The following is a 13,636-nucleotide window of genomic DNA, read 5'->3' on the forward strand; positions in this document are numbered from 1 at the left end:
CAGACTTCATTTAAGACTAATATATAAGAATTCTCTCTCTCCTTTCCTCTCCCTTCCTCTCTCCTTCTCTCTCACTCTGTGTCTCTGCCTCTCTGAGTCTAGCTTCACCTTCTTTCTTTCTTTCTTTTAACTGTTCAGAAGTAGGTCAAAGAATTATTAATAAATTCCCCAACAAGCAAACAAATTCTCTTTTAAGCAAATACTGGTGATAATTTTAATATATGGCAATAATTGGTATCAGTCCACTATTTTGTGGACCTTGGAAGGCTATGAAAATACCATGCAAGTATGGTTATGTTGTTATTCTCCTTTGGGAAGGAGCTACTGTTCCACTCATCAGTAGGACAAGTGTTATTGGTTGTTATGAGAGCTGGGATGGATTGGAATGCAATCAACCAGGAAAACTAGACTAAACTAGCCCATCTGTTTCACAAACGCACAGGACTATCTTTGCAAGGTTGACTCTCTTTGTAAACTCTCTCTTATTGAACTAAAAACTTGATTTTTAAGTTAGTAAGAGGTACTTCTGCTATATCAACTTCTGGGTTGACATCTGGGAATATTAAAGTAGTGATACACAAAACTAGAAGAAAATAGTATATTTATTTAATGCTTAAGTTGTCTGGGCACTCATTTCTACCTTTATTTGTGTGTATGTACATATGTATACGGGTTTCCCTGGTGGCTCAGATGGTAAAGCGTCTGCCTGCAATGAGGGAGACTCAGGTTCGATCCTTGGATTGGGAAGATCCCCTGGAGAAGGAAATGGCAACCCACTCTAGTACTCTTGCCTGGAAAATTCCATGGATGGAAGAGCCTGGTAGGTTACAGTACATGGGGTCACATATGTATACATATATGAAACCTATCCTGGGAAAGCCTCTTAGCATGCAGAACAGAAATGGTCAGTCAGGATAAAAATATCCTGCCACAACTCATATTATGTGATTCTAACTACCTCTTACCTATGCCACTAGCTCTGACTGATAGACTATTAGTAAAGAGGAAAGAAGAGAAAAAAAGGCTAAGAGTAGAGGGGATTTGCTTCAGAAATAGAAAGAATGGGAAAACATTACTTCCAAGTTGTTGAGAGATGACAGCAGGACTCTGAGACCCTGGGTTTGCTACTCCATTCCACAGTGGATGGTTGTGAAGACAGAGGGGATATGAAAACACACTAATCAGACAGGAAATATTTTGCAATTATACTTATGAATATCATCAGTGGAAATGAGAGCCAGCAGATAATTGATGAATTTTCTTTTTGACTCATGGTAAAGTTTCTTGGTCAGTATTAAGAGGGATTTTCCAATTTTTAAAAAAGGAATCATTATGGAATTCTATTTTATTGCTGTTCCAAGGAAAGACAATGTCATATAAATCTACTTGCAGGTTACTGAAGACACATTAACATTTATACAGTTGAAGTTAAATAGAAGCAGGAAGAGACATCAGTTAATGTGAACTAATTAGAGTGAGTGGGAAGGGAAGAAAGGAAAAAAAGTAAACTAAATTTAACTTCAATAGCTATTTCAGTCAATCAATATTTTTTCAATAACAGCCATTATTGTGACATAAAAGACGTCTCAGAGAAATTTACTCATTTTTGTATTTGAAGTTGCAAATGTTTTCCTTTCTCTACTTTGCCTTCCACAAGAATGTACTTCACCAAATGAAGGGAGGCAAAATTTATATAGCTGAAGTAAATGGCAACATATTCCAGTATTCTTGCCTGGGAAATCCGAAGGACTAGGGAGCCTGGCAGGCTACAGTCCAAGGGGTTGCAAAAGAGTTGGACATGGCAATGACTAAACAAAAACAACAAAAACAAACATGAAATGAGACTTACGGACACTGAAGTGTTCACAGCCTGTCAACTTATCAATTGCTTTGCAGGCTTCTTCTGTTTTGAGCATTTCCTCTTGTCTTCTTTTACTTTCTGGATCATCATTCAAAATCTTATTTCTCAGCCAGGTCAAATGATACACTCGAAGTCTGTTCTTACGGCCTGATAGATAAGAAAAAACACAATGTTTTAATTCAGTCTATTTTTTTTTTTTTACATATTAGAAGAACAAAAAAAGGTAAAGGTATTTTGTCTTTTTAATCAAATCTTTTAATTAAAGTAAAAAGCATTTTTGAAAAACTATACTGCATTGAGTCTCCCCTTTAGAGTTTGGAAATATGATAGCAAAGTTTCTTGTAGTCTCTAACTTCCAAGAGATAGCTGAAGTGTCTACCAGCTAGTGATGTAGAAGTGAGTGTACAACACTTCTTTGGAACAGGTTAAGACTGCTACTGTGTGGGCAACAGAATTACCATCCATTCATTTGTACCTTAGCTTTTTATCTAAGCCATGACTTTTTTGGGACTCAGAGACCTAGAAGCTATCTCCGGTAGTGTGCATATATGAGAAGATATGTCTGGTGTATTGTTAGGCATCCTCAGCCAGTGAGATAGATCTCTCTTTTTGTACTCTTTCATTCCAGTAAACTTACAAAGAAATCAAACAGTTTATTATTTTTTTCTCAGCCCAATCTATCTTTAATGTTATTTTGCTAATTGTAAATCCCATCAAATTCTTACAGTTCTTTCAGAAAAACAAGCCATTAAAATCACACATTTATCTTCATATATAGTGACTTTATAGTCATTTTTAGGATTTATGACTATAAGATTTCTAGACCCAACAATAAGATTCTTATTCATGTAATCTTAAATGTATTTTTATACATTTTTGAGCAGTGTTAGAATTCAAGTATCTATATCTACTGTCAATCTGTTATCAAATAATGAAGTTGAGCTCCAAACTATCAGGTATCTTTCTATACTGACATTCTCTGTACTATCTGATGCAAAAATAATCCACATTTAAAAGAAACTTCAGCAATAAAAAGAGAATATTTGGGTTAGAGAAAGCTGGATAAAAATAAATCTGTTATCCAGATGTGCAGCCTGCAAGCCATCCAGATGTATTCAAAAACTAAATGTTGCTTCCGTGTGCCTCAAACAATTATAAATGAATGACCATAAAAAATGATTTAGAAAATCATGATTCTTTGGTATATATTTCTAGAGGATTTTCTCTAACCAAAACTTAAAGCAACATTAATCATATTTAGGACTATACATAATCATTAATTAATGTGCAATATCATTATTAGGTACAGACAGGAAATATATAAGCACATAAAAATTACTGTTATTAGCATCATTTTATTCTACAGTTAAAACATTTAACATTTTTTCCTAATCTTTCAAGAGTAATTTTTTGCCTAAAGTCAGCATTAATGTTAGTGCTTTCCTGATACCAAGTACTATTTGGTAATCACAATAATTATTAAAATCCATATACTTGATCTCTCATATTCCAAGGGTCAGGCTCTGACTGACCCAAACTAAAAAGTTCAACTACTATGTGGGAAGAATAGAGGAACCATTCTTGTTACTAGCCTTATGTGTAGACCCTTTTTATAGGGCTGTGGTAGGTACAACAGAGTTTCATTTTTACCCAGTTACTGGCCTCTTTGTTCCTCCTTGCTTCTAACACATCACAGGAAAGGTATATAGTGGAGGTTACTGTGGTGGTGAGTGCGTGGGTGGCTGAAGCTGTGACTCCCGAAGTTGTGCATGGTTACTGAGAGAAGACCTGATAGGATGCAAATAGCATGTTTTTTCCTTTCCCTGACCTAGTAGAGGTACATTGCAATCAAATATCCAGACATCAAAGGAGAGTCAGAAGTTTAAATTGTAAATAGTTAAGAAAATACAAATAGGAAAGCCTGCTGTCCCAATTAAAGATTATATTTACAGTGCTTTCTTAGGAACACTTTCACTTGAGAAAGTCTTTAGCCCAGTTTACAACCTAATTAATCTGCATAATGACTCAGCTAATTTTAGTTCTAAAACAAACCGGAGATGGTAATCAGCAAGTTGAGTGGCTCTACAACTTGAATCTGACGGAATGGTCTTCTCTTTATAAGTTTAGTAATGTCTGCCTTTCCACTTCTGTCCATCAGATACAGATTCGATCGAGTTCCCAACAGCAAATTCACTCCTGTTCATATATAAAAAGAAAAGTGCTATATTAGCTCAGATTATGTTTTTATAATTGCATTTATATTAGTATTTTTGCTCCTCCAGTGTGCTGATCTATGTAAAGGTGATGTCTGTCATTTTAAATTACTGTTGACTTCATTCTGTGTAACAGGGAACTCTCTACTAACAGAACAAATTTATTTTCATTAAAATATAGAAAATAACACCCTCTGGTAATATTCTACTGGCTGGAGTCTGGTATGCCATCACACAGATAGAACTTTATGTATATCTTAGTACCTTTTAGTAATGTCCCAAGCTTTACAAAAATCAGTTAACTCTTTTGAAAGTTACTATAAAACATTCATGAGGCCTAGTATATATAAAGGCTATGTTAAAAAAATTTAATTATTTTTTAATTGAAGGATAATTTCTTTACAGAATTTTGTTGTTTTCTGTCAAACCTCAACATGAATCAGCCATAGGTATACATATATCCCTTCCCTCTTGTTGGTTTCTCATTCCTAACAGGGATTTAACACTTTTAAATAATTATATGCAAATTATTTTAAAATTGAATGATTATGTGTTCATGCATATATTAAAAAACTTATATTGCTGAATGTCTATAAAATTAGTTCCTATTTCATGTATTTACATTCCTATACTCTGTTATTTGTGTGCCGGCTCTATTCATTAAAATAGAAGCACTGTTTAAAGACTGAATGAGAAGACTAAAATAGCAGATTCAACTAAATTTAAAATGTACTTCAAATGGGGGTCAGGATCAAGACAGCGGAGTAGAAAGACCCTGAACACACCTCTTTCCATGGGTACACAAAAATTACAACTATTTACAGAGCAACTGTCTATGAGAATGACCTAAAGGCTAGCAGAAAGATTTTCTGCAACTAAAGACATAAAGAAGGAGCCACAAGATGGGAAGGAATGACAGAGATGCAGTTTAGTAAAGACCCATATCCAAGAGCTGATGACTCATAAACAAGAGGTTCTTCCCAAGGAGTTTGGCATCCAAGATGCACATTGGGTTCTCCAGCCCGGAGGTCTGGCACTGGGAAGATGAGCTCCTAGAACAACTGGTTTTGAAAATCAAGTGGCTTCTCTGGTGGCTCAGAGGTTAAAACGTCTGCCTGCAATGCGGGAGACCCAGGTTCAATCCCTGGGTCGGGAAGATCCCCTGGAGAAGGAAATGGCAACCCACTCCAGTATTCTTGCCTGGAGAATTCCATGGATGGAGGAGCCTGGTAGGCTATAGTCCACGGGGTTGCAAAGAGTCAGACATGACTGAGCGACTTCACTTCCTATGTTCAGGAGAGCTGAAGGGCCATAAGTAAAAGAAATTCCATTCTTACAGGGCATGCACAAAATCTCATATGCTTCAAGTTTCAAGGCAGACACAGTGGTTTGAAAGGTGCCTGGGTCAGACCCAGTTGTTGATCTTGGAGAATCCCCTTGGAGAGGCACGAAGCAGCTGGGACACCTTTGGGGACTGAGACACTGGCAGCGGCCATTTGGGGCATCTTATTTTACCATGATGACACATATTACAATCTTTTATATTGAAAAATATAAAACCACAAGTTATTAAAATGGGTTACTAGACATTAAGCTAATCCCTGGGTAGTTGCCTGGTTGAAATGATAATGAAGTAGACTGCTTTTTTGTTATCTGACACATTACATTAGTAGAACTTTGAGGATGGCTTATTTTTTTCTCTCACAAAACTATAATATTTGCTATAGTGCTCTATTTTTAATTTAAAATTCTGTCTCCTGTTCAATCATACATTAAGCAAAATCTATGAAACTGCAGGTTGGAGGTTAGCATTTATTTTGGCTTTTTCACTTCCTTACATTCATTTATTCTGTTTCATTTATGATTCAGACTGGCTTGAGGTAAAAAAATTGTCTCAGAATTACCAAGTGGCTAAAATTCTTCTGGAATAAAGGATTGACGAAGTCTATCAAAGTTAAGATATTATACAAGGAATTTTGTCTACAAATCCTCAAGATATTTTAAAAACAAGAACTTGAAGAAATTTCTTGCAATAATCTCATTAGGTACTATACATTGCATTCTATCACAAATTAAAAATACTAAGCTTGAATCTTCGAATAATTATAACCTATATCTTCAAATAATTATAACCTAGTCCAATTTTCGGAGAAGGCAATGGCACCTCACTCCAGTACTCTCGCCTGGAGAGTCCCATGGACGGAGGAGCCTGATGGGCTGCAGTCCATGGGGTCGCAAAGAGTCGGACACGACTGTGCGACTTCACTTTCACTTTTCACTTTCAGGCACTGGAGAAGGAAGTGGCAACCCACTCCAGTGTTCTTGCCTGGAGAATCCCAGGGACGGGAGCCTGGTGGGCTGCTGTCTATGGGGTCGCACAGAGTCGGACACAACTGACGTGACTTTGCAGCAGTAGCAGCAGTCCAATTTTATATTTTAGCAAAGTTAATTCAGGTTATAAAGAAAAACAGAATGAACAGGAGAGGGAGTAATTCAAACATCAAACTGAACTGAGTGAAAATAAATAAGCAAGTTAACTACTCTCTGTGTGTAGATACATGTGTATATGTATGTTTAATAACATATACAAACACATACACACACACACACACATACTTGGAAATGAGGAGGGCATGGCAACCCACTCTAGTATTCTTGCCAGGATAATCACTTGGACAGAGAAGTCTGGTGGGCTATGGTCCACAGGGTCACACAGAGTCAGATAGGATTGAAGTGACTTAGCATGTGTGCATAATTGAAAACAGTTGTACTCAGTTAACTCAGTCGTGTCCTACTCTTTGCAACCCACTAGGCTCCTCTGTCCATGGGGATTATCCAGGCAAGAATACTGTAGCGGGTTGGCATTCCCTTCTCCAGGGGATCTTTCCAACCCAGGGATTGGACCTAGGTCTCCCGCATGGCAGGTGGATTCTTTACCATCTGAGTCACCAGGGAAGCCCTGAAAACAGTTTGTCAATAGCAAATAAATATTTTATATCTGTGCTTTCACACTAGTTTTTATATAGATAAAAATGTACTCTTTAAAATACAACAACTCAGTTTTAAGAAATCAAACTTACCCCACAAAGAACCACAGCAGATCTCAGAAGTGAGTTCCTTTTCATACATGTGGATTAGTGGTTTTTTACATTCATAAGAGACATATAATGGGTTAACGTTAACATCAGAGGGTCGCTTAGATGATTTCTCAGGTACTTCCACTAATCCAGCATATACTGTGAAGAGAAGATATTGAGAGAACTTACTACTGTGTACACCATATGCACTTGAGTGTTTTACAAATGAGACACAGTTTAGAAAAATTCATTTTACTTTATTGTATTTTATTTTTTATGGAGCTATCATTTCTATAACTCATATATCATCAGATGACACAAATCAAGACAGAATATATTTCTGTATATGAATGCATTTCAAGTTACTGTGATTAGATATCAAATAAAATCTAGATGAGGGAGCCAATTTCTCAATTACAGTTCGAATTTAGGTGCTATAAGGATTTAGTGAAGAGTAGATTTAAAAAAATCCATCAGAATTTATGTCAACTGAGTATCAGAATGACTTGATTCTTTTCTGATAATGAACCAGTGGTCAAAAACTGTATTTAATATGAAACAGACTGCAGCAATTGAAGATTATATTAAATATACTTACAGATGGCACTGGCAAAGTCAGCATTTGCAGTCCTTTCAGAATCATTGGAGGGAGATGAGTGGCTGGCAGAGAAACCTGATTCTGTTGATACTTCTGATATATCCACAGTGTCATTCTCAGCATCAAGTACTGCAGGTGCAGCACCTGGGGCAATGGCATTTGAGGCCTCACTTCTACCGCCTGACTCCTAAAAGATGATCAAAAATTGATTTTGACTTTATTAGGAAATTAACAGTGAGAGAAATGTAAGATGCCTGGGGGTTACTTGAAAGAGGGAATGCAAATTTTGTAACATCTGTAATTCTTGATCCTTATAAAACCTACATTTACCAGTAGAACTCAATAATGTTAGCAGAAAAGAAAGAACTAACTTATATTGAGACAACTGATGTCAGAACAGAAATTCATGGAGCATGAAATCCTCAGATATATAATTTGAGGACTTAAAATGTGTGGAATTTTTACTATGCATCAGATACCCTGTTAGGCATCTTATTTACAGATTGTTGTGAATCCTTGCAACAACACCAAAAGTAAGTTTGATTATCTCCCTTTTACTTATAAGGAAACTAAAGCTTATTGAAGTTAAACAATCTATTCAAAGTCATGTAAATAATTAGGGGGATTAAAGTTTGAAGCCAAAGTCTGTCTGATTCCAAAGCTTATGCTTTCAGTTACGTTATGTCAAACAGCTTCATGAAAAAATAAAAAGTACTGTTGTGCTGGATTCAAGTTCATTTTGTCAAAGGACAAAGCTAATGATAGAAAATCAACCAACACAATTTCAAGAGTGCGAAAATGCTTCAGTGAAGATCTAGTTAGAGTCTATTAACTTACAGACAAGAAATTCAAGGATAAAGTCACAAAATGTGACAGAATTTATGTGGGATGCCATATCCGGTGGAAAAACAGTAATTCTTTTTGGTTATCCTGTTTGCCAATAAGCATTTATGTAAGCAGTGATTCTTGGCATTGATACAGTTATCCTGTCCTGTCATAAACTTGTTTTTATGACCTTTCCTACCACAAAAGTGTTATATGGCAACATGTCTTTTTAAAATGAAAATGAAAGGAAGATCCATTCTCTCTGCAAATGTTTAAAACATTTCTTAAGATAACTGGAGATACCCAGGGGTGCTATTAAAACCATGCTGGGATATCTTGTTTTAATGTCTTTAATTAAGATAAGTAGGTAGGCAGGTAGGCAGGTAGGCAGGTAGGTAGGTAGGTAGGTAGGTAGGTAATACATACCTTCTAGGATGGATGAACAGATGGGTGAATAGAAAGACAAGTAGATAGACTGACAGACAGGCAGGCCGACATAGGTTCCTTTCTACTGATATTTCTTTCCCATTGGAAACCATCTAGGGAGTTTCTTCCTTCCTTGTTTTTTTGTTTTGTTTTGTTCGTTTCCTTCCTTCCTTGATTTCTTTTTTAAATTAATTAATTTATTTTAATTGGAGGCTAACTACTTTACAATATTGTGGTGGTTTTGACATACATTGACATGAATAAGCCATGGGTATACATGTGTCCCCCATGCTGAAACCCCTCCCATCTCCCTCCCCATACCATCCCTCAGTGTTGTCTCAGTGCACCGGCTTTGAGTGCCCTGTTTCATGCAGCAAACTTGGACTGGTGATTTATTCCACATATGGTAATATACATGTTTCAATGCTATTCTCTCAAATCATCCCACCCTTGCCTTCTCTCACAGAGTCCAAAAGTCTGTTCTTCATATCTGTGTCTCTTTTGCCGTCTCACATATAGGGTCATCATTATCACTTTTCTAAATTCCATATATATGCATTAGTATACTGTATTGGTGTTTTTTCTTTCTTACATACATCACTCTGTATAATAGGCTATGGTTTCATTCACCTCATTAGAACTGATTCAAATGCACTGTTTTTAATAGCTGAGTAAAATTCCATTGTGTATATGTACCACAGCTTTCTTATCCATTTGTTGGCTGATGGACATCTAGGTTGCTTCCCTGTCCAAGCTAAACAGTGCAGTGATGAACATTGGGGTACACGTGTCGCTTTCAATTCTGGTTTCCTCTGTGTGTATGCCCAGCTGTGGGATTGCTGGGTTGTATGGCAGTTCTATTTCCAGTTTTTTAAGGAATCTCCACACTGTTCTCCATAGTGGCTGTACTAATTTGCATTCCCACCAACAGTGTAAGAGGGTTCCCTTTTCTCTGTACCCTCTCCAACATTTATTGTTTGTAGACTTTTTGATAGCAGCCATTCTGACCGGTATGAGATGGTAATTCATTGCAGTTTTGATTTCCATTTCTCTGATAATGAGTGATGCTGAGCATCTTTTCATGTGTTTGTTAGCCATCTGTATATCTTCTTTGGAGAAATGTCTGTTTAGTTATTTGGCCCACTTTTGGATTGGGTTGTTCGTTTTTCTGGTATTGAGCTATATGAGCTCAATGAGCTCTACATGAGCTGTTTGTATAGTTTGGAGATTAATTCTTTGTCATTTGATTCATTTGCTATTATTTTCTCCCATTATGAAGGCTGTCTTTTCATCTTGCTTATAGTTCCCTTCTTTGTGCAAAAGCTTTTAAGTTTAATTGGGTCCCATTTGTTTATTTTTGCTTTTATTTCCATTACTCTGGGAGGTGGGTCTTAGAGGATCCTGCTGTGATTTGTCAGAGAGTTTTTTGCCTATATTTTACTCTATGAGTTTTATAGTTTATGGCCTTACATTTAGATCTTTAATCCATTTTGAGTTTATTTTTGTGTATGGTGTTAGAAAGTGTTCTAGTTTTTTTCTTTTACAGGTGGTTGACCAGTTTTCCCAGCACCACTTGTTAAAGAGATTGTCTTTTTTCCAGTGTATATTCTTCCCTCCTTTGTCAAAGATAAGGTGTCCATAGGTGCGTGGGTTTATCTCTGGGCTTTCTATTTTGTTCCATTGATCTATGTTTCCTTGTGCCAGTACCATACTGTCTTGATGACTGTAGCTTTGTAGTATAGCCTGAAGTCAGGCAGGTTGAGTCCTCCAGTTCCATTCTTCTTTCTCAAGATTGCTTTGGCTATTTGATGTTTTTTGCATTTCCATACAAATTGTGAAATTATTTGTTCTCGTTCTCTGAAAAATACCGTTGGTAGCTTGATAGGGATTGTATTGAATCTATAGATTGCTTTGGATAGTATACTCATTTTCACTTTATTGATTCTTCCAATCAAGAAGAGATGGTATACTGGTATATACCAATCAAGATGGTATATTTCTCCATCTATTTGTGTCCTCTTTGATTTGTTTCATCAGTGTTTTATAGTTTTCTATATATAGGTCTTTTGTTTCTTTTGGTAGATTTATTCCTAAGTATTTTATTCTTTTCGTTGCAATGGTGAATGGAATTGATTCCTTAATTTCTCTTTCTGTTTTCTCATTGTTAGTGTATAGGAATGCAAGGGATTTCTGTGTGTTAATTTTATATTCCACAACATTACTATATTCATTGATTAGCTCTAGTAATTTTCTGGTGGTGTCTTTAGGGTTTTCTATGTAGAGGATCATGTCATCTGCAAACAGTGAGAGTTTTACTTCTTCTTTTATAATCTGGATTCCTTTTATTTCTTTTTTTCCTCTGATTGCTGTGGCTAAAACTTCCAAAACTATGTTCAACGGTAGTGGTGAGAGTGGGCACACTTGTTTTGTTCCAGACTTTAGAGGAAATGTTTTCAATTTTTCACCATTGAGGACAATGTTTGCTGTAGGTTTATCATATATGGCTTTTATTATGTTGAGGTATGTTCCTTCTGTGTCTGCTTTCTGAAGGGTGTTTTTTTTAATCATAAATGGATGTTGAATTTTGTCAAAGGCTTTTTCTGCATCTATTGAGACCATCATATGGTTTTTATCTTTTAATTTGTTAATGTGGTGTATTACATTGATTGATTTGCAAATATTGAAGAATCCTTGCATCCCTGGGATAAAGCCCACTTGGTCATGATGCATAATTTTTTTAATATGTTGTTGGATTTTGTCTGCCAGAATTTTGTTGAGGATTTTTGCATCTCTGTACTTCAGTGATATTGGCCTGTAGTTTTCTTTTTTTGGCATCTTTGTCTGGTTTTGGTATTAGGGTGATGGTGGCCTCATAGAATGAGTTTGGTAGTTTACCTTCCTCTGCAATTTTCTGGAAGAGTTTGAGTGAAGCCATCTGGTCCTGTGCTTTTGTTTGTTGGAAGATTTTTGATTATAGTTTCAATTTCTGTGCTTGTGATGGGTTTGTTAAGATTTTCTATTTTTCCTGGTTCAGTTTTTGAAGGTTATACTTTTCTAAGAATTCATCCATTTCTTCCAAGTTGTTCATTTTATTGTCATATAGTTGCTGATAGTAGTCTTTTATTATCCTTTGTATTTCTGTGCTGTCTGTTGTGATTTCTCCATTTTCATTTCTAGTTTTGTTGATTCTTCCTTGATTTCTTACCATAATTATTGTATGCCTACTATAAACCAAGCCTGAGGTTGGACCCTGGGACTGGATGAGTAGGTGAAGAACAGTTGTCAAGGGTGGATTAAACATAGTATGAGTTGAGTCATGAAGGATGAGTAGTGCAAAAGCAGAGAGGAGGTAAGGGGAAGCCATATAGACAGAGGAAATTGCAGGCATAGGGTCATTAATTCATGAAAGCGCAAGACATCTTCTAAGTTAGTTTGTATGATAGGACAATGGGCTGGGGAAGTAAATTGGAATGATAATTCTTCTGTCTGGAATCTCAGCTCTGTTTTCAGATAACCAATACTCCACATTTGTCAAGAACTATTTCAAATAGCACTTGTTTCAAGAAATCTTCTCTGTGATAATTCCTATTTATCTACCATCTGTGAAGCTACTTGGGTATTTTTAAGCTTATCTATAAAGTCAGTAAATGTTTTTTGAATGTCAAAATCATTGTCTAAACACAGTACTTCTGTTTAAATTGTCTGTGTTAACAGTTCCTCAGAAAGTTAAAATACAAGCTAATAATTCCATTCCTAGGTATACAGATCAAATAACTAAAAACTGCAGGTCCAACAACAGATACTTGTACAGCAATGTTCACAGCAGCCAAAGATGAAAATGACTCATGTGTCTACCAAAAGATGAATGGATAAACAAAATGTGATATATTCATACTATTTATTAAGTCTTAAAAAGGAAGGAAATTCTGATACATGATGTTAAATGGATGAGTCTTGAAAATATTATGCTGAGACAGACAGAAAAAGACAAATATTGTATGATTCTGCTCATATAAGGTACCTATACAAAAGTAGAATGGAGGTTATTGGGAACTTGGGAGGATAATGGGGAGTAATTGCTTGAGGTGATAAAAAATCTCCAGAAATTAATAGTATGTACAACATTGTGAATGTACTTAACTCCATTGAACTGTACACTTAAAAATAGTTAAACTGTGAAACTTTCTGTTACATGTATGCTATCACAATAAAAATCTCCCAGAAAAAATCTATGTATTAAGAGACACTATCCCAAGCATACTGTTCATGGGGTTCTCCATTTTTCCTTCTCATTCCCTTCTCCATTTTCCATTTCCTCTTGATGAAAGTGAAGGAGTCGGGTGAAAAATCTGGCTTAAAACTCAACATTCAAAAAACTAAGATCATGGCATCTGGTCCCATCACTTCATGGCAAATAGATGGGGAAATAATGGAAACAGTGACAGACCATTTTCTTGGGCTCCAAAATCACTGCAGATGGTGACTGCAGCAATGAAATTAAAAGATGCTTGCTCCTTGGAAGAAAAACTATGACCAACCTAGACAGCATATTGAAAAGCAGACATTACTTTGCTGACAAAAGTCCGTCTAGTCAAAGTTATGGTTTTACCAGTAGTCATGTATGGATATGAGAGTT

The 13,636-nt window shown here is 36.1% G+C and overlaps 1 protein-coding gene across 2 annotated transcripts in view; it reads right to left on the reverse strand.

Annotated features, from left to right (window-relative positions):
- NRK (Nik related kinase) overlaps positions 1 to 13,636 on the reverse strand; it is a 124,488-nt gene that overhangs the window by 16,112 nt on the left and 94,740 nt on the right. For both annotated transcript variants that reach the window (XM_043458387.1, XM_043458388.1), the window contains exons 20-23: positions 7,750 to 7,936; positions 7,155 to 7,310; positions 3,914 to 4,057; positions 1,850 to 2,008 (exon numbers count right to left, since the gene is read on the reverse strand). In XM_043458387.1, coding sequence (XP_043314322.1) covers positions 1,850 to 2,008; positions 3,914 to 4,057; positions 7,155 to 7,310; positions 7,750 to 7,936 — 646 coding nt within the window. The remainder of the gene's footprint in view (positions 1 to 1,849; positions 2,009 to 3,913; positions 4,058 to 7,154; positions 7,311 to 7,749; positions 7,937 to 13,636) is intronic.

This window comes from Cervus canadensis, chromosome X (assembly GCF_019320065.1).
Source record: "Cervus canadensis isolate Bull #8, Minnesota chromosome X, ASM1932006v1, whole genome shotgun sequence".
Classification (NCBI taxonomy): domain Eukaryota; kingdom Metazoa; phylum Chordata; class Mammalia; order Artiodactyla; family Cervidae; genus Cervus; species Cervus canadensis.